This window comes from Orbicella faveolata, unplaced genomic scaffold, assembly GCF_042242905.1.
Source record: "Orbicella faveolata isolate gen_17 unplaced genomic scaffold, um_ofav_v1 contig_1, whole genome shotgun sequence".
NCBI lineage: Eukaryota > Metazoa > Cnidaria > Anthozoa > Scleractinia > Merulinidae > Orbicella > Orbicella faveolata.
This window is the reverse complement of record NW_028301536.1, coordinates 21,485,001-21,506,526: the sequence shown is the minus strand read 5'-3', so window position 1 is coordinate 21,506,526 and position 21,526 is coordinate 21,485,001. Positions and strand designations below refer to the sequence as shown.

The window sequence follows — 21,526 nt, the reverse complement described above, 5'->3', positions numbered from 1 at the left end:
ACAAGCAATAAACACGCGTTCTATGGTGTAAAGGGGGGGGGGAACACCGCTCCGCAATTGGCGTGACAGAGGAACTTCCGTTGCGTGACCAAATGCCAAACTTATCTCCCCAGCGGTTAATTCTGTACTGGATCGGACAAGTCGGCGAGGCCAAAAGCTTGCGCATCCTAGTAGCGTAACTCTAAACGGCACTACGAGCTGACCTCTGGTCAGCATCGTGCTAGAGTGTAGACAGTTCTCAAGCCTTACTTATCTCCCCAGCACTACGAGCCGACTCCACCGGCACGTGCTGGATCGGACAAGAAGAGGCATAAAAGAGTGTTAAATAGTGCCACTAAATTAGCGAAAACGAAGCTTGGGGAAGTCGCTGCAAGACTTAACCGATAGCATGTCATGAGAGGTGAACCCCAGTTTATTATTTATATTAATGAACAACAACAATAAACCTCCCAAGGGAGGGAAGGGTGGGAGTTACAATTTCGAGGGCTAACTAAAAGTTACAGTATATAATGAGCGAATGATACCAAAGTCCAAGCTAAGACTCTTTTATAGGTAGACAGATGTCTGGGTTTAAACCAATATAAAATCGTGTACCATGAAATGTACAGAGTCCATGCGGCCTTGAACGAAACAAGAATGGGGCTATTTAAAAGACTAGCCATACAAAATGCATGATATAGTTAAACCAGACATTGTTGCAACATGCATATGTGAAAGGCTATTGTGAATATTGTTTAAACTAGACAAGAAAGGCTTCTATAATGTTCTAATGTGTAACAGTTCTATTGCATTACGATTAACAACAATAAGCTAGTGACTGTACGTCAATAGCGTCATGCTCCATTAACTGTGCTTTAACGATTGACTTTAAAGCTTTATAAAATGCAAATGAAAATTAACAAGAAAGAAGTACCGTATTTTCTCAGTTATAAGGTGCAGCATTTTTTCAAAGAAAATATACTTGTTCAATCGAAATCTGCTCCAAACTCAGGGTGCGTCTGATAACCAAGTATGTTCTCACCACAAAATACAATTTTACCAAATTTCATGGATGATTCAACCTGTCAAACATCTGCTAACATGTTATTCGCTAACATCGCAGAACAGAGATTTTTTTCTGTATAAAACAGAAAAATTGTTCCACTTAATTAAAGCAGATGCCTTCTAACCCCAGAAGCAAGAATTCTGAAGAAATTGATTATTTTGAAGAAGTTTTTGGCCTAAATCAGCAATGTGTAGTTCCAGAAAATATCTATACCTCCCGCACGGAAGGGATTTTCTCTAACACCTCCCCACCCCTCTGGAAATTCCAGTTAAGCTTCATACATTTCTTTAAATTTTTTGGTCTCATAGAACCCCCACCCCCCAGGAAATTCCAATCCCTTCTGTGGGGGGAGTATGGATATTTTCTGGAACTGCACAATGAAAACAAACAATTTTGTTCCGTGAAAAATTTTTAACCTCTAGGAGTTCCTTTCCCATTTTGGCAAATAAAGCCTGGAAACTAGTTTTTCGTGGTCCATTGTAATGCCTGGTTACTAAGTTATGAATGTTCCAATTCTTCACGCCAAATTTCTGTGGAAAATCTTTGTTAAATGAAGAAATACTTGTCAACAAATACTAGAAACAGATCAAACATATGTCAAAGTTGGCAAGCATGATGTTTTTTTAAGTTTATGCTATTAAAGAGCTTAAACTGTTGATAAGACTTTGAGGTGCTTCTTGTTTCACTGTTGTTCGGTACATTATGATACGTGACTTTTTTGCTTTTGTTTACAAGAGTGAAAGGACCGTAATTAGCAAATCTGGGGGCATATTGTTGAACATGATCCAAAAATTTTCTGTAATTCAGGTTCTGTCTTATAACCAAGTATTTAGGATAAATATCTTAGGGGCCAGCTTAGCGACCAAGTGTGAAAAGTTAATTGCCAGTGAAAAAAATGCGGTCGCATTGGCGAACCCAACAGTCTCAATGTCAAGCTCTGAAGGAGTGTCATGCAGAGCAGGGATGTTCCCATACAGAGAACTCAAGATCGTCAGTAACAGCAACAAACAGCCAGGGAAATGGCAATCTGTTGTTAAATTGGTCAAAATATTAATTCCATTTAATGTTGCAGTTCCTAGGGAGTAATGCTTTAAATACCCTGACAATCACAAGCAGTAAACACGCGTTATATGGCATAAGGGGGGGAACACTGCTCAGCAATCGGTGTGACAGATGAACTTCCATTGCGTGACCAAATGCCAAACTTATCTCCCCAGCAGTTAATTCTGCACTGGATCGGACAAGTCGGTGAGGCCAAAAGCTTGTACGTCCTAAAAGCGTAACTTAAAACGGCACTACGAGCTCACCTCCAGTCAGCATCGTGCTAGAGTGTAGACAGTTCTCTAGCCTTATTTCCTCAGCACTACGAGCTGACTCTGCCGGCATGTGCTGGATTGGACAAGAAAAGGCATAAAAGACCATTTAATGATTGACTTTAAAGCTTTCTTAACTGCATTAATTAAGGTGGCTCCATACGATAATCATTTATCTTGTTGTGTGCACAAGTGTTATGTTCCGAATGCTGTTTTTGCATTCGCCTTTACACCCAGTCCTCTCAAACTTATTAAATGTAATAACTAATGATGAAATAGTGTTTTACTATCATCTCTGTTATAATCGTGGCTTTTAGTCTTGAATTATATATTCCCAAACAAATCAGGAGTGGAGGCATGGTGACTTCGTGGTTAGTGTGCTACACTGCAGATCAAGTGGTCCGGGTTTGAGCCCTGGCCAGGGACATTGTGTTGTGTTCTTGAACACCCAGGTGTACAAATGGGTACCACCAAATTTAATGCTGGAGGTAACCCTGTGGTGAACTACAGCATCCCATCCAGGGGGGTGTAGAAATATTCCTAGCTGCTTCATTTTACCGGGATAAGCTCTGGCCTGGTGGAAAACTTGGCTTGTATGTAGGCTTTACCTAAACAAATGAATGAGTTGCCAGTAATCAGATACCTGTGTTTGTGCAAAGAATTCTGGGATCGTCAAGGGGCAAACATTGCAAGTCGCTAGAAGGAAATGTATGGCGAAAAGTTGTTTCAACTCCCAAAAACATGGTTTTGGGGAGAGATCAACACTTTTTTGCCGTTGTTTTATTGCGAATGGATTTTCGCGCAAACACAGGTATCTGATTACTGGCAACTCATTCATTGGGGTTCACTAAAGACCTGGCATAGGGCAAATTGTCCGGCTGAGAGGATGGTTTTGCCCACCTGCTTTGACCTTGTGGAGGAAAGTTTTTCTGATGAAGAAGTTCAGTTCAAAAAGTTTTCCCCACCTGTGAAAACCAGTTGCTTTCCTGCTGAAAATATTCACTTAATGAAACCCTTGACAAATGCATTATTTATTTATTTTTTTTTTTTATACCATTTAAATCCCTAATGTACTATTCTCTTTAGAACAAAACCAATTTGCTCTAAACGCATGCGCAGATTAGTTAGCGTTTGTGTCTTCTATATATTAGGTAGAGGATGCATCGCATACGGGATCACACACAAATGTTGAGTGGTTTTCCTTATGGTAGAACCCAACATGTAAGAGGCATGCGTTCTAGCATCATAGTGTTATATACTATGTTAATTTCCATGTGGTTTTTTTATATGTCATGTGATGTCAGGTAGTGCCACTTGTCCCTAGTTTTTAATGCAAAAGTGAAACGTATCTTTTAGAATCACCCACAGGTCAGTTCAACAAATATCATCTGTTTTCGAACTACAATAGTATGTTTGTCAGGGTTTAAATAAAGAAGGGAAATGTATAGCTTCTCCTTAGTGGCTTGTTCATTTATTGTCTTAATTGCGTCTGTAAGAGAGGCCAAAAAGTTGGCGAGTTAGTGGCTTTAATATTCTGCAAATTGTAAATTTGTGACAAAAGAAACCAGGAAAGTGCTCAAATATTGCTGCACACTCCGTGGCACCTAATGAAAGTGCAAATTAATTTAATCAGTCTTTGAGGAGACTCCTTCACCCATGCAGGATAATATCGGCCAAGTATCACTGTTTACCTTCAATACTTCTCATTGAAATACTTCTCAGTGGTATCAATCAATGTTGTTGTGTATTAAGTTTGAATTGTTGTATCATTAACAACAAAGGTGGCGAAAGAAAAAGAAAGTGGTATTCCGTGACTATCTGATAGTGAAATTAGTTCTTGTTCATTGGTGATAAGAAAATTTGCGTTTTAAGAAAAAACAAAATTGTTTCTCTGCCATTTCTTCATCAGATATTTAACATTCTTTTATTTATCCCCAAAAACCAAGCACATCTTTGTGTGTTTTGGAGAAAACAAGGGTTTCATGTTACTACCTTTGCAAGGAAAACAAAAGTATCAAGTTACAAAGTTGGCAAGAAGAGCTAATTAATTTATTGTCATGTTTGTTCAGCGTATTATTGAATTTAAAATAAACGAAAATCATCGTAAAACACCAGAGTAAAATTTAAAAGCTGTCGTGACAAACAGTAATTGTACATAAGTTTCTGACCATGAATGAAAATACAAACTTGAAACATACACACTGCTAAGGGGAAAAGCCCTAGCAGACTACCAAGGTAGATACAAACCAGAAAATGAACTGAGCAGAGCTATCAATTGCACTCTGCACCATCTGAGATTGTCTCACTTTTTTTTTATTTTTGCAAATTTAAGTATTTTTCCTTTGCAGAAAAACTGCATGGAGATGATCATGGATATAGATTTCCCTAAAAAGCAAGTTTCGACTAAAATTAAATATATTTATTACCAGTGTGCTGAATTTTACAGAATTTCACGGAAGGAAAAGTGAGAAAATTCACTGTCAGTGTAAATAAATTTGCTTTTTGTGCTCTTGTTGATGTCACAAAATATGAAAAAACACTGAGGTTGTACTTCGAGCATACGCAGATTACTTGACTTTTGCCCTCTGCACATTTGCAATCATAAAACTACAGGGAGCCACCTTAATATATATAGCAAGTTAAGATGCTCATGGAACACATTTGAAATATTGTGAAGCAGTTAAAACACAGAGAGAGAGAAACAAAGTTGTCTACAGTGTATTATTTTATAGATATATATATTGGACTAAGGTACTGGATCATACAGTGTTGAAAAAAAGAACAACTGTTACTTGTTGTCCAGTGACTTTCAGTTGGAGTAACCTACTGCTTACTATTATCACGCTTTGCTTAAGGTGATTCCTCAGTATTACATTGCGCATCCCTACTGCACACGATTTTTGCATCTTTAGCATGCGCACACAAGTGCATGCTTGTGCACAACGCAAGAGATTTCCCTCAAGCTAAGCTCTACAGTGAAATAAATGCTTGTTTTCTCTTGAACGAGCATGGTGACCCCCACTTTTTAATGCATTTATTAAAATTACACGAGGTTATCTACAACATATCTCAATTTGAAGAACAGTTTAAAATTCTGCTTAAAAATATTTTGATTTTAATGCTGTAAAGAACATGTCTTTAGGGAGTGCTGGGTATGTGTGCACACAGAGAATTGGAAAGTTTGTAATATGATCTTAATGCCTGTCTTGGAATTTCTAGTGCCCTTTTCTGCTAACTAAGGCTAAGTAATGGCAACCTGGTCAGTTGCAAAGGTGCTATAAAGGCCATCCATGTTGTGCAAAAACAACCACTGTGACCCCTATTTTTTATTGCATTTTTCAAATATCCATGTACATAACATGATTACTAACTGGATGAAGTTTGAGAATTTTTTTAATACTCCTTCTTTTTACATGGAACTACCTTAAAGTATTCTCTGCTCTCAACAGTTCCTACTACTGTGCGACCACAGCAAGTTGCAGCTGTTACCGGAGGAACCAACTCTCCTTCAGTAGTGAAACAAATGCAAGAACAAGAGAATAAATCAACAGACAGCCCAACACAGATCAGCAAGCCTGAACAACAGCAGGATGAGAAAGAAGAAGAAGCCAAGAAGGAGAAAAAGAAAGTGAAGAAACCTAAAACACCAAAGGTTTGATTCTATAGAAAATCTTTGCTTTTTACATTGTACTTTTAACCTTTCCCTCCATCACAAGTTGTGAAGGTACATATATGTATATTGATTTGTTGTAAAATGTCTGTCTACACTGCAAGGTGCCTTTATTACCAACTCCACCTGTTTCCATTGCATGAAGCAACTAGGATTATTACTTCATGTGTACTCCCCCTTGTTACAATGCTAAGTCTATCATACTCTATGATTTGTTTAGCTTCCTTTATCAGTGCTTACGACCCATTTTTTTAGTCTTTGTCCTTGCAATAGACTGCCAGCGTAATTTGCCTTGGCAGAGAACACAAGGCAGTGAGCCTGCAATGTCTCAAACTCTAATTTCTTGATCCAGAGTCCAACCAATGCACAAACCACTAGTGTTGCATTTACTTGGTTTTGTAATGATTGACCTAGTTTTGTTTTAATTTGCAGAAGAAGACCCCATGGACAGAGCACAAGGCACCTGATGGTAGAACATACTTCTACAACACTGAAACCAAAGTTTCTACTTGGCAGAAACCAGCAGAACTTAAGACTCCTGGAGAGGTACATGTACATGTATAAATCCGTGACAAAGTGTTTATGAAGTGACATTACACCTGAACATGGTATGTTTTGCTAGGTTTTTCTATAGTCACTGACGGTTTATTTTGTATTATTTTGTCAGCTTCAACTTGATTCCTGTCCTTGGAAAGAGCACAAGGCAGACACTGGTAGGATATATTACCACAATACAGAAACAAAAGAATCAACCTGGACAATACCAAAGGAATTGGCAGAACTTAAGGGTAAGTTGGACAAACATCCTTAGCAGTTTCCTTACTTTGATGGTATGAAATGTGGCTTGCCTTTCAAAGGTAACCCATAGTTTAAGTAATATCCCATGCATGTGGTTAGCATACTCAGTATGTTAAATCTGATTGATGAACTTTCTTATTGATACATGTTCATGTATAACTGATGAATACATGCAGCTTAATCAGAGTTGAGAACAGGGCTCAAAACTTGCTGTAGCCAACTAACCACAGACTACTGTAGTAGAAATTCAGTTTTGGCCAGTAACTTTGCGATTTTCACTAGCCACTTTGGCTAGAAAACAAAACGAGATTGGCTGAACTAGTTTCTATCTTCCTTGATGGAAGACAGACACAAACACTTTTCTTGGAAACATAGTTACAGATGCAAAATCTCACTGTTTTGTTTTTTTCAAAATTCCATAACGGATTTAAGGGGATTTTACCGGTGGTAAGAAAGAAGGAGGCAAAGACAAGAGGTCTGAAAGAAACGACCTCCACCGCCAAAGCAGAAATATTGGGTTATTCACCAAATGGAGCAATAATTTCCATCTGGTGTGTAAAAAAAAGAATCTGTGCGATTCCTCATCGGAGTTTGTCACAGGTGGCTGTTCTAATTAATAATTAGACCCATAGCCCGCAAGGGCTATAGGTCAATAGCCCATGAGGCGAAGCCGAATGGGCACGTGACTTGTGGCCCTTGAGGGAGAAGGGTCTAATTGTTTTAGTATCACTCAACTAATCTGACAGAAAAGGCAACAATAAAGTTAGCAAATGCAAGTTGAAGAAATATTTACTTGGGAATAAAACAAAAGAAAGTGTCATGCTCGATGCAAATCCTGCATTTTGATTAGCTATGTTACTAGAGGACTATTAGTAATAGTCTGCGAGTAGCGAAATTGGCGCAATCAAGCGTCACGTTTTCTTTCATTTTATTCCCAAATAAATATTTCTTCAACTTGCATTTGCAAACTTTATTATTGCCTTTTCTGTCCGACTAGTTGGGTGATACTAAAACAATTAGACCCTTCACCCTCAAGGGCCACGGGTCTATAGCCCATTCGGCTTTGCCTCATGGGCTACTGACCCATAACTGTTGCGGGCTACGGGTCTAATTGTTAAATATCCTTGGCAGAAAAATAGGGACAGTGTACTTAGTGCAAGTCAAATGATAACTAATGGTGTCAGATTATTGTGGCATAAAATTTGCTTGTGATTTTGTCTTTGTTTACAGAGCTGATCAAGCAAGAGCAAGAGCAAGAAGAGTAAGAAATTTGGGATGCACTATTTCAAGCTTATAAATTATAAACACAGCATTTTGCTCTTAAGTGTTGGTATCAATGTACATATAGAGTTAAATTAATTGTCAAGTAGGCCTTAGTTTTGTTCTTTCCAAATCCTCATTGATTGACAGTTAAAATGGCTAGTTTAGCTAGTTGCCTTCTAGGTAACTAAGGAAGCATGTGTTTTTCACTGAGATGATTGTTTACCTTTCTTGTGACACTATCACCTGAAGTTAAAATCTTGATCAAAGCTTTGCAAATGTATAAAATCAATGCGGCAGTCGTTGTATATTATGCAGAAAAAAACATATGTCTGAAAGATCCCTAGCATGCCTTACATACTGAATTTAAATACCAGTGATAAATCGTTTTCTCTGCAGTGCAGGCGAAGAGAATTCTTGAAACATATACCACAAAAAAACAGATTTTCTTTATGTTTGAAAGGAAATTTGCCTTGAGTGAGATTTGAACCCTTTTCTCTCTATACTAGTTAGGTGTTGTGGCTGTACACGTACTACATCATAAGGAGAGCCACGTGAAACAGCAATCAAATGTTGTGTCACTAGCAAAGCTGTCTTAGCTATGTAGTAGATGTAGTTATCAAACCTGACTAGTAAATGACAACGAGGAGGATGACATGGGTACAAACTGTACTCAGGGCAAAGTTTTCTTCCAGAAATTTCCGTAGAAAACATCAATTTTGTTATAGTAGTACATGCATTGTGTTCATTGGATGTTTTAGGGAGGAGGAGGAATCTGAAGAAGATGAGGAAATGGAAAACCAAGAAAATGGTGACACTGATGCCAAAAAAACTGTTGAGGGAACAACTCAAGATTATCCCATGGCAAGGTGTGTGAGCCTTTACACATGTCTAAGCACAACATATCTGTGTAATGCAGTATTTTATTAACCAATTGATTCACTATGTGGAGGTTGTGGTCAGCCAGCCCCTAGATAGAATACCACCCCCATGGCTGGAAAATCCCTATAACCCAGCCATGAGCTGCCATTCCAGGCAGCCACCACACTGATAGGATTAGATAAAAGATGAACAAGAGGGAAGTGGTGAAAGGGCGAAGCTTCGCTGAAGATTGGTGAATAATCAAATGCTACAATTGAACTGCTACATAATTATAACTGTTGTGGTTCAATTCCACCTTTGGGGCAATTTGGCATCATTTTTCCTTTGTTCTGGTGTATGGTAAAATATATAATGTACACATAAAACAAAGGAAAATTCCAAAATAGTTGTAACATTATGTTATGTCATAATGATATGGTGGAACTCTGTTAATACGGTCACCAACTGGCCGTAAAAATTTGACCATATTAATGGGATAGGGTCAAATTTCATGACTGGTCTATTTTAAGTGATGTCTTGACAGGCTTCGCAATTACACACTTACACAACAACCATTCAAAATGCAGGTATCAATTTAAAAAAAAAGAGTTGAAACTTCAATCACTACATACAATATTAACAATGGAAACAGGGTTCAAAAAATATTTGAATTCCATTTTGCCCATTGGGCAAGTAACTCTCAAATTTTGCTTGCCCGGGGCACTTCCCCGCTTGCCCAAGTTTTCAAACTCATTAATAATTCATGAACCTAAAAATGGATTTCAAACTACAGGCATGTTTTAATGTAATAAACCCATCTTTACTGTAGTCCTCTTAGTGCTGATCACTGTCATGTTTACAACATTATATTGTAATACTTCCACAACTTTTAACTTCTTCATTCCGCTTTTATGGAGTTGTACGGTTTGTAATAATTAACTTCGTTATTATACAACCTTGAATCAATTTGTTTAATTCGACGAAGATCGCGTTCGACTCCTTGAATGTTCACCTGCATCTTGTCTAGCTCCACGAAATCATTGTGAAGAGATATGCGAGAAATTTATAACAACTAGTCACCTTTCCACTTCAGTTTTGACACAGGCACAGTGTTGAATTTGAAAAGCCAGTGAGAGCAAATTTTTTTGTTTGGGTGAATGAAAAATAGTTCCAGGAACTCTGAAAGTATTTTGATGACTTACTTATCCATTTCTTTTTAATAATATAATAGTTTTCATTTTGCGCGGCGGCGCCCAAGTATGTTATCACTAGCAACCTTGAATGTTTTGCCAAAAACAGAGGTTTACCTGGATTTTAGCATAAAAAATGCTGGCTTCGTTTTCGTGGTAGAAATATGCAACTTCTTTTGTTTACAATTTCTACAGCTTTAATATATCATTGCTGAGTTAAGTTCTGTACAGAGAAACTGGAAAATGCTCGCAGAAAATTGCTAAAATTTTAAGAAATAACCACAGCGTTTTCGTGTCCAACACAGCTATTTTTAATCCTGGAAAGAAATTTGATCGGGGCAGATTTTGATCATGTGCTAGGCAACCACTTCTAAGCCATGAGCACACGTCACACAACCAACAAAACAGCACTATAAATTGTAATTTTCGTCAAACTTCATCTTAACACTTGCATTGATTACCCTTGGGCCTAAAATCTACCTTTTCTTCTCAAAATCATTATCAAAAATTTAGTTGGCAAATGGCTTGCCTGGGTCCTTGCCTGTGGGGCAGGTAAGGAGAGAAAGTTACTTGCCCGAAGGGAAAATCTACTTGTCCCAGACAACTGGATGGAGGTTTTTTCGAGCCCTCGGAAAGATTAAAATAACAGGTCTGAGTGGCGGTATTAGTTGGTCTAAAATTGTAAAGGATTATACAGGTTGGGATTTCAGAATGTGGCTAACAGGGTGGCCAGATTAATAGGGTTTTCTTAAAAGAAAATGTGAGGTTGTTCCACCAGGACAAAAAAGACTGGCTGTAATAACGAGGTGACTGTAAGGCTGGGTTGCTCTGTATTTGAAAAAGGTCAAGTTTGTATAGTCTAAACTGCTGTGTAACCTTTACAGTGCTGTGAACATAAGTGAGACTCCAGCTGTTGCCACTGTGGAGAAGAAAGAGTATGTTTATGAAACAAAGGAAGAAGCAAAACAAGCTTTCAAGGAACTCCTCAGAGAAAAGGCATGTTAATAAATATGTTCTTTTTGTTGACAGAGATTTTGTTTTATGTATAATTTGCAGAGAAAATGAAACTTTCATGTAGCCAGGATGGAGTGCTTTACTTTGGTCTCAGCTACTGTAGTGCTGTAACTACGATACATTTTGTGGCAGCTCTGGCCACTGCCAGCAACTCTGGGATCAACAGAACTTTGTATATGTATGCCTGGAGACTAAGACTTATAAAATAGACATTCAGTGTTCAGGGAAAAGTAATCATGGGGCACTTGTTCTGGGATCAATATGTCAGTGTGTATTTGTACTGTAGCTCAAATCTCATACGGATGATTAATTTTTGAAGCCTTGAGATTCATGTGCAACATGATTAACTGCAATTCCAGCTACATGCACATTCCTGTACAATCATGAGTTTAAAAGGACTCAACCTTTTCCACATCTTTATAATAAATTTGATGTCAGCCAGCCCAGTGACCAATGGATCAGCTTCCGCAGGAGGAAAAGATCTTTCCAATGATGCCCAGATCAGAGTGATCAGCCCAATGGAGCCTGAGATATGCACAAAAATGCTCAAAAAGTTGAGTGAAAAGCTCAGAGCAAAATTTCCTGCCTCAACACATGGCCACTCCATGGCAAAAATTGCCTGTCTCGATGATGCTTTCTCAGAATGTTTTAAACTGAAGCAAACCCGGTAGAAGGTCGATCACTGCAGCAAAAAGAAAAGAAAAGGACAGAAAGGAAATGCGAAAAAAAATAGAAAAAGTGAAAAGCCTAAAGATGTAGGTCACGTTCTCGTCGAAAATTCTCAAAATTTTGATTTCTGTGCATGCCCAAGCAAAAATGTCGTAAAACGCGATGCTAGTGGAAAGAAAGGCATGCTGTCTTGTTGCAAATGCCTTTTTGAGTAGATTGGAGTTAATTTGGCCCATTTCTAGTCAGAAAATCTCCAAAATGTCCATTAAATGCGTTTTTGGCAAAAAGCTCCAGGAGTCAATGGGTTAAGCAGAGACTTTTTCTGGCCATGAAGGTGTCTGCTTACAGAATGTTTGCCTGTACTCATATCAGAGTTTCTAATCTCATAATTAAATATTGTCTTTCACACTCCTGGATTGATGCTAGGTCCTTCTTGTATCTGATGTATTTCTTGCATTGTGTCTACGAGGCCTTATCACAGCCAGAATCTTTTGAAAAGATGATTTATCTTTGTAGGAGTTTTGTCAAGGAAACCCAAGGGAGAACAATTGTTATTTTAGTACTTATTTTCTTTATCAGAAGGATCTTGTAAATGTTGTTATTCTCATAGGTGTATGTTGTTGACTTGCCCTATTCCTGTTTTACAGGAGGTTCCATCTAATTCCTCATGGGATAATGCCATGAGAATGATAGTCAATGATCCCAGATATGGAGCATTGAAGAAAATGAATGAGAAAAAACAAGCATTCAATGAATATAAAACAAAAAGGGCCAATGAAGAAAAGGTACATTAATTTATTTGCAATATTGTTTGAGGGCCACTTTTACATGAACTCTCTTATGTATAATAATTGTCTTGTGCAGCCAGGTAGGGCAATGGATAGTGATTCAAGCCCTGCAGAGTGCACTATATGTGTTGGGATCATGGCTTGGGGGGGGGGGGGGGCGGGGGGGGGGCTGCCATCAGCTACAGCAGTAATCCACTAAGACAGGAGTAAACGGCAGGGGTGAGGACCTGAGTTGCAGGAACTGTGTCAGAGTTATACATTGCACTTTGCACTATCTGAGATTTTCTCACTAGTTATGAAAGTAAGAAATATGGTCAGTAAAGCGAGGATGTTAAAAAAGGTCACTTGTTCAAGAACGCTCTTAGATTAGAATGATGAAATTTTAATCAGGTTCTAATTTTTTAATCTTAATTAACTTTTCTTAGTAATCTTTTTAAATAGACCATTATTTTTATAGTTGTCTGCTCAGTGACCTGGCCTTTGTATGGCAGTGAGGCTAGAGTTGACCTTGTTTTGATACAGACCTCACTGCTTTTGTCATGTAAATGCACCTAGTTAGCATCAGAACAACTTGTTTTACACAACAAAAACAGTGAGGTCTGTATCAGAACAAGGTCAACTCTAGCCTCGCTGCCATACAAAGGCCAGGTCACTGAACAGACAACTGTAAAATGGTCTATTATGTACATATTTTATTATATATTTTTAAGGTTTTTTACCCCCCACCCCCCACCCTGCTTTTTATTTTTTTTTTATTAAATGTCTTGCAGTGATGGGAGCATGCCTCCCTTTGCAAGACCCCCATAATGTAGATGTAGATGTAGAAAGCTTGGTATGTGTACAAATAATAGCTTTGATTTATTGGGATTTCATGAATGTATTCAGCAGGAGGAGAACTGGTTTTCGCAGGTCAGCAAGACTATTTGAACTGAATTTCTTTGTAAGAAAAACATTCTGCTAGATGGTCAAACCAAGTGGGCAAAATTGTCCTCACAGCCAGTCAATTTGCAAACCCCTGCATGATGATTTTTGAGATTTTTTTTTATTTTTAGTACGCATCCCACCTGGAAATGTATGTACATGTACATGATGATGTACATGTATATCTGTACAGGATAGTAGAAAGGACCCACACAATTCTGATTTCATAATAAATGGCTTACTGAACTTACCCTTTTATACTTCTGTGCTACTGTCAGGAGGAACAAAGGGCAAAAGCAAAGCAGGCACGAGAAGACTTGCGCAGCTTCCTGGAAAGTCACAAAAAGATGCACTCTTCAGTTCGATGGCGAAGAGCTGGGGAAATTTTTCAGGGTGAACCTGTTTGGGAAGCTGTTCATGAAAGAGACAGGAAGGATGTGTTTGAGGATGTGGTGTTCTTTCTGGCAAAAAAGGAGAAGGAAGAGGAGAAAGAACAACGAGCACACAACAGAAAGCTTATGTTAACAGTGTACAGTACCATGCCTGCTATTACTTACAGGACCACTTGGGCAGAGGTGAGTTTGCAAGAAGGGGCAATCTTTGTTTATACAGGCTTTTCTTGATCTCATCAACATAAATGTTCTGAAAATTAAATGTATTCTGGCAACCTTATCATAGATACAAATGCATGTTGACTTTGTCATTTAGCTGCTGTAAGAAATTATGCATTGTAAATGGTTTGAACTCAGGAATATCAGTAGTTTGTATAGTATGATCGTCTAGGTGAGGATAGTTCTGAAAAGAACTGTTGTTGGTGACTGATGTTTCGACAACCTGAGCGGAAGTCATCTTTAGAGTCACTTGACTCTGAAGATGACTTCCACTCAGGTTGTTGAAACATCAGTCACCAACAACAGTTCTTTTCAGAACTACCCTCACCCAGACGATCACACTATACGAACTAAATTATGCATTGTGAGGAATGTTGAATAACACAAGCATAACATATGTTTTGAATAAAATAATGTGAATATTCAGACTTTTTGTTTTCTTTTGGCTCTGTGCAAGTGCCACACATCCATACAAATGTCTGTAAATACATGTATTGTAGCTGTTAGACTATGTTGAATGCATTTAGGATTAAAAATACCAGATTTCAACTTTAAAACTTTTATTTAAAGGTCAGAATTTAGCTGAACTGGATTCACTTTGTGTTAAAACCTTATTTCTATACTTTTTTTGAAAAGGCCTTGCAGATGCTTAAGGAGCACCCAACTTATAAAGATGATGAGGAAATACGAGGTAAGTGTAAATGTTATAGTCCACATCAAACTTGGCCGTTTTAGTGTTCTTGTCTTTGTGTAGCAAGAGTTTTAGCACAGGACTGTTACCTATAACTCTTAAAGGTTTGAAAAATATATGATGAGTTTGTTTTAATTTTGTTCGTAATTCAGATTGTGAAAAAGAAGACATGTTGATATCATTTGAGGAGCACATTAGAGCTCTGGAACAAGAGGAAGAAGAGGAGAAACAGAGAGAGAAGAATCGAGTCAAACGACAACAGAGGAAAAACAGGGAAGGGTTCCTGGTAAGTACATTTAAATCCTGTTAAGGCTGTTCAGCAGAGTAGGGAGTGTGTATAAAAAGTAGTAAACTATTCATTCAGCTTACAGTTTGTGTCAAGGGCCTCACCCTCACCTGTGGTTGATCATACTAAATGAAACACTACAAAAGCATTTAGTGCTCGCAGTTTTCTTTTTAGTTTTCACTGTAATTAATTTTGATTTTTTTGTCTTTTCACCACAGGTATTACTAGATGAGTTGCACAAGAGAGGCAAACTTCACTCCATGTCTCTTTGGATTGACTTGTATCCAACAATCAGCAATGATGTCCGCTTTAAAAATATGTTGGGCCAACCTGGTCAGTTGACTTTCAGTGCTTTTTATAGTAATTGACCCTTTCTCATAGAAAATTATTCTTTATCAGGACAAAATGAATATATAACCAGTATACATGAACATCAATTGATACAATCTCCTAGCAGAAGGGTACATGGTATTCATTTTTCCAGCCACTATGCATGTACTTGATGCTGCTTTCTTAGCATAAAAGGCTTAGTCTGCTCCAATTGTTGCACCAGCATTAACTCTAGTTTGTACAAATTAAAGTGACATGGAATTTTGCCTCTCCACTTTCCACCCAGTGGGAGGCACAGTGACCTCATGGTTACTGTGCTCTACCCCAGATCGAACGGTCTGGGTTCAAGCCCTGGCCAGAAATGTTGCATTGTGTTCTTGGGCAAGATGCTTTTCTCTCAGTGCCTCACTCCACCCAGGTGTATAAATGGGTACCGAAGAACTTAATGCTGGGGGTAACCTTGCGATGGACTAGCATCCCATTCAGGGGGGAGTAGAATACTCACTTCTATAGAAAATGGAGATAAGTGCCGGCCTGATGGGCCACTTGGGTCTTATGCAGACGTTATTTCTGGTTTTTTTGTTTTTTGTTTTTTTTTTTTCATTTTCCACCCAACAATTTTATCAGTGGAGGCAGGCAGTGTGGGAGTAAGACGAAGACATCATTAGAACGCTAGCAAGGTTTGAATCTGGAGTCCTTGGAAGTCCATCACACCAACTACTGCATCTCACTCACTGTTAACTTGTTTATTTATTCCTACAGGGTCAACCCCATTAGACCTTTTCAAGTTTTATGTGGAAGACTTGAAGGCCAGATTCAGCGAAGAAAAGAAAATAATAAAAGAAATATTAAAGGTAGGGCTAAATCTGTGAAATTGTCATTTAGATGAGTGATTGTTTTAAACATAGGAGAACCTTTTTTTTTCCATTGACTGTACACATTAACCCGACATTACATTGGATAAAATGTCTTATTTTAGCAGTCTTAACACAAAATGTTGAATGAAAACGTATGAGTTGGGTCAATCCTTTTCATTCCACATTTTGTATGGCTTACATTGTTTGGTTGGTTAGCAGCTCCATTCAACATCAAGTAGGATGTACATACATACATACAACCTTTATTTATACACGATAAAAGACGTCAAAGCTGTAACGTAACGTAATGTAACGTTTGATTTTAGCTCTCTCACAGAGCAAAAGTATATCACACCCAAAGCATCTGATTCAAAAAGCAAAATTGGTTTAGTAGTGTGCATGTAAGCTCTCTCTTGTTAAAAATGCAAGATTACAAAGTCTGTCGACAAGTCTCGTGACTGGGGAGCTTTTGCCTTTTTTTTATTAAAACGTGTAAGAAAAAGCCTAGTAATTTAAATGGAAACTCCCACGTTTTTGATCAGACCAAAATGTGAGGCATAAACACAACAGTAGCAATGTGGAACAATATGTAGTGACATATTAATATTTCCTGACAGGATCATGATTACACAGTTGATGTGAACACTGGCTTCAGTGAGTTTAACGATCTTGTAAAAGGAGACCACAGAAGCGACACATTGGACCCTGGAAACATCAAAATGTCTTTCAACCATGTAAGTACAAGTAGGTCGTTTTTGTCTGTCTAAAGCAGTTGTTAGTGAACATATGCGTGATTCTTACGTAATATATCAAACACGAAAGACCGTGTTTGACCGCATTTCTAAACTCCGAGAAGAGAGTTGAAAATATGACGCAGAGCGGAGTATTTTTGTCAAACAGTGAGGTGTTTGGAAATGTGTTCAAACACTGTCTTGAGTGTTTGATATATCTTCTCAATCAAAACTAAAACTAAGGAGAAAATGAAGAAATGAAATTGTTAAAATCTATGCTAATTAAAATGAGATATCCAAACACCGTCCCGGTCATGACTTCCTTTGTTGAAACTTGGTGCATTATTAATGAGTTTGAGAAAGTCCATTAGAAAACAGATAAACTGCTGCCAGGATGAATGAGTGTTGCTTTTGCTAGTGAATACCTGAAAGATAATGAAAGGCTTTAATTTCACAACTGCTTGAGGTGTATATAACGACGATGATCATTTGTATCTTGAGAAGTGTTGCTTTTGTCAAATTCTTATGAGCATAGTTGTCACTTCCACTTGTCAATGTCGCTATATATCAGGCAATCTTGCTCTGGCTTAGCAACATTCCTGCTAACTACTACAGGCTTTAAAACCTTACTGCATATGTTACCTACTTGACTGTTTTAATGCATACAAAGGAGGGACTATCAGAATAGTGTCTCTTGTCCAAGGAAACAAGTCAGTGACCCAGGCTATTGCTTGAACCTGTCGAAGGCACCAGTCACTAGGTTCTGACACCTTCCGTAGTTCCACAAAGCTCGATTTGCGATAGTCTCTATTGTTTTTCTCTGTTGCAGCTTATTGAAAAAGCTGAGGCAAGGGAGAAGGAAAGAATGAAAAAAGAGGAAAGAGAGGTAATTATTTTAAAGCGATAATGTTAGTCACTGTGAAGCCGAATTCACCAAGTGTTGGATTGTTTACCCATCAGTCGGGAACCTGCTGCTCTTTGCATTCATGACTTTGTTACTCGTGTGTCTTAGCTTTCTATGTAGCTTTTATAACACGTCAGGAATTGAGCCTCACCCCCCAATCACCAAAGTGGAAAAGGGCTGGTACCCTCCTGGCCGGTTGAAGAGAGGCACTGCAAGTGTCTTTCCCAAGAACATAACACAATGACCCTTCTAAGCCACAAACCCAGACCACTTGATCTGGACTCCAGCGCTGCATTAGGCCACCGTGCCTCCTGAGATGAAGCAGCTGTTTTATTAGGCTACTTTACTTGTTGTTGTTGTTGTTTTTGTTTGCTTGTCATTAACGTGTAATATTTCTTGTATTTTTTGTTCACCATTCAGCAAAGAAGAAGAGAAAGTTCCTTTAAGCAACTCTTAAAATCTTGTAGCCCTGTGATTGATGAAAAATCAACCTGGGAAGAGGTAAGTCTTGATGGAGTGGTTACTGGCTATTATTATTTTTTAAATGCGCTCGTATAAATGTGGAAACCATTGTTAAATACGATACAACCGAACAAACTCAGAAAATAAAATTGTGCATTGAAATATGAAAGGCCTTTTTCTGCCTGACTTTAGCTTTGTTGGGCTAGACATTCTATCATTCCTCTTGGATTGCTGTTTGCACAAGCTTTCCGTTGCAAAGATAAAGTCTCTTCAGTAAGTCAAGTCGGTCATTTCCCTTCCTGACTTCAAAAAGTGATGCAAAGTGCTTTATTTTAAAGGTGAGAGGAAGACTCGAAGAGGATCCTGCCTTTGCAGCGGTTACAGTGGAATCTGAGCGAATAAGACTGTTCAATGAACATGTTAGTTCACTTGAGGTAGGTATACAGTTTTTGCCCCAAACGGTTCAGCCATGTTTTGCGTTTTGTAATCTCGATTTTGAACACAAACCACTTTCGCTGCAATCGATCAGCTTTGCTTTTCTTCAGTGCTAACAGCTATACTTACCTCTGTTTGCTCTGCTCTGTGCCGTTTTTAGCTACATTGGCGTCTGATACTTATTTTACTCTGGCTTTACATTAGGCGTGTACGCACAATCATTCAAAATCACACAAGAAAGCAAAGAAGACCAAGAAACACAGGAAAAGATCAAGATCCCGCTCGCCTAGTGGGGTAAGTTATAAATGCGTTTTTGTCTTGAAAAAAGGGAAATTTAAATTACTTTGTTTTCTGTTATTCCACTGATCTTTTATCTCTTCTTTTTTCTCAAATCGCTGATTCCAAGCTTTCGATATCAACCGTGCTTTATCAAAGTACTTAATGCTAAAGAAACCGAAAAAAAAATGGGAATAGAGCTTGCTTGGTATTTTGTGGTTTCAATTGCAGTCGATATTTTTGTCAGTAAGGGTTAAATACAGTTCAAACCGGCTATTTGGAACTCTCAGGGAAAACGGAAAATAGTTCGAAATAGCCGATAGTAACTGGCTGAAGGGCAAATCAAAGGGAAATTGTGTGGATTTTGAAATAACGGAACATTCCAAATAACCGCGTTTGAATTAGCGGGGTCCAGCTGTTGTTGATTTGCTTTGTTCACCCTGCGTAGGAATCATCTCAATCTGAAGAAGAGTTCCCTAAAGAAAAGACACCATCACACAAAAAGAAACGCCACAAGCGGTCACGCTCTAAATCACAAGAGTCATCTGCCTCGGAATCAGGTTAGTGTGACTATAATGTACATGCGTGACATCATGTCATGCAACTTTCTGCACCCTACTTGGCATTCACCCATAAATGTCCTTCCGCTTACCGTTGTTTACTTTGCTCATTTCAGAGCCAGAAAAAGAGGTCAGCTCGACAAAAAAGAAAAAACACAAGAAGGTGAGATGTTTGCTCCCCTTCAACACCTAAAGTCAGAAAAAGAATTCTTCATTCTGCCTCCCTAACATTTTTTTATGAATCCATTTGAGAAAATTTGGACTTCCGTTAAGCCATTTACCCGAAATAATCAGATCCTTCAATTTGTTGATAGTTCGTCAGAAAGGAACGGAAAAATAGACTTCAGTGGGCCATGAGGCTCGAACGCAGACTTTACCTTTACCGTTATTCCTTATCTCCAGCTTACTGGTTTGTTTTGTATTTGGAATTTCAGAAATCAAAGAAGAAGCGGCAACGATCGGTAAGTCGTGATCATGGTGTCATCTATACCATCTGGCAACAGGAAAGTAACATAACTTGTATACCTTTATAGATAAGTTAACCATGTACAAAGATAACCATGTAAAATGTGCTTTGATCCGAAAAGGGAAATATCACAGTCAGTGCAAAAGAGTGTCGGTCAACCTCCAGTTTTTACAGTGGGATGCTTAATAAGAGTTCACTGTGTTTTACTGACCTAAGCTGAGCTTGAGTAGTCGACTGATTTGTGCTTTAAAAAAGTTATTTTGTCTTAAAAACAGTCAATCTTTAACTTGTTTGTCCTCTCGATTTCCAGCCCTCTGATGACTCTGAAGGGGAGAGATATAACAGAGAGAAGGAGGAGAAGGAGAAAGATAGGGATCGGCGTGATCGAGACAAAGAACGAGAAAAGGACAAGGAAACAGACCGCAACAGGGAAGGAGAGAAAGACAGAGAACGTGAAAAGGAGAAAGAAAGGGACTACAGAGAGAAGGACCGAGACAAGGAAAGGGATAGAGATAGAGACAGGGACAAGGACCGGGACAAGGAGAGGGAGAAGGATAAGGAGCCTGAAAAAGCCAAGGAGAAGTCCAAGAAATCTCAGGATAAGGTGCTGACACGATCACCTTGATGATCAGTCCATACTTCATATTTCTCAATCTTTACGACAGGTCTTGCGCAAGAACTATGCGGAAAGAAAGAGAAATTGGTGATTATGAGAACGGAAAAAAGTAATCGGTTATTGCGAGTATTAGCAAGCTTTAACCAGAGCTGTCTTGTTTCAAAGGCCGACATTTCAAGTTCTGAAATTTCAAAGTTCAAACATCCCTGGGGGGATAAGTACCAGTCGTGGAACCAGTCATTCAACTGGTATGTTGCTGAGTGACACAACATGTATCCTTGGCAACGAGCTAACGTCACTTTCCAGAAGTATTCTTGTTCCTGACTGGACAAACAAGGAACCCAACCGAGTAGGGCAAGGTGGATTTCCGTAAACTGCACTTGTTTCCCCTGAAAAACAAATAAACACAAGAAGAAATGGCGGACGGGGGTCAGGCTCATTTCTGGTCAAATCGGTTTTAAGTTTTCCAACTGTTTCTTCTTTTCCTAATTCAATTTCTGTTGAGGATGGATTCCAGTTCTTGCCCTCGTAAAATTGGGTTTATGTTATTTGTAAGAAAATTGAAAGAGTTATATATTTTCAAACAGATGGATTTATCCAGGTTATTAATTTATTGATGACTTGTAATTTATTTTTTCAATAAGCTGCCCGTTGTTTTTTTACCCCAACGTGCTTGTAACAGTTGTTTGTGGAATTAAAGCACTGTTTAATTTGTTTTGTGATTCCTCTGTTGGAAAGCTGCTGTTTTTTTATTCTTTGTTGAGTCGTTTGT

General features: G+C 38.4%; 1 protein-coding gene across 1 annotated transcript in view; it reads left to right on the top strand.

The window, feature by feature from the left end:
• Nucleotides 1–21,526, top strand: part of LOC110044810 (pre-mRNA-processing factor 40 homolog B-like) — a 30,156-nt gene that overhangs the window by 6,943 nt on the left and 1,687 nt on the right. The window contains exons 4-24 of the mRNA XM_089295386.1: nucleotides 5,808–6,010; nucleotides 6,461–6,574; nucleotides 6,696–6,816; nucleotides 8,057–8,087; nucleotides 8,848–8,955; nucleotides 11,022–11,133; nucleotides 12,468–12,605; nucleotides 13,808–14,104; nucleotides 14,777–14,831; nucleotides 14,984–15,117; nucleotides 15,336–15,450; nucleotides 16,210–16,301; nucleotides 16,922–17,038; nucleotides 17,865–17,921; nucleotides 18,360–18,440; nucleotides 18,740–18,835; nucleotides 19,041–19,130; nucleotides 19,561–19,672; nucleotides 19,789–19,835; nucleotides 20,107–20,133; nucleotides 20,449–20,742. Of these exons, the coding sequence (XP_089151512.1) occupies nucleotides 5,808–6,010; nucleotides 6,461–6,574; nucleotides 6,696–6,816; nucleotides 8,057–8,087; nucleotides 8,848–8,955; nucleotides 11,022–11,133; nucleotides 12,468–12,605; nucleotides 13,808–14,104; nucleotides 14,777–14,831; nucleotides 14,984–15,117; nucleotides 15,336–15,450; nucleotides 16,210–16,301; nucleotides 16,922–17,038; nucleotides 17,865–17,921; nucleotides 18,360–18,440; nucleotides 18,740–18,835; nucleotides 19,041–19,130; nucleotides 19,561–19,672; nucleotides 19,789–19,835; nucleotides 20,107–20,133; nucleotides 20,449–20,742 (2,441 nt within the window). The remainder of the gene's footprint in view (nucleotides 1–5,807; nucleotides 6,011–6,460; nucleotides 6,575–6,695; nucleotides 6,817–8,056; nucleotides 8,088–8,847; nucleotides 8,956–11,021; nucleotides 11,134–12,467; nucleotides 12,606–13,807; nucleotides 14,105–14,776; nucleotides 14,832–14,983; nucleotides 15,118–15,335; nucleotides 15,451–16,209; nucleotides 16,302–16,921; nucleotides 17,039–17,864; nucleotides 17,922–18,359; nucleotides 18,441–18,739; nucleotides 18,836–19,040; nucleotides 19,131–19,560; nucleotides 19,673–19,788; nucleotides 19,836–20,106; nucleotides 20,134–20,448; nucleotides 20,743–21,526) is intronic.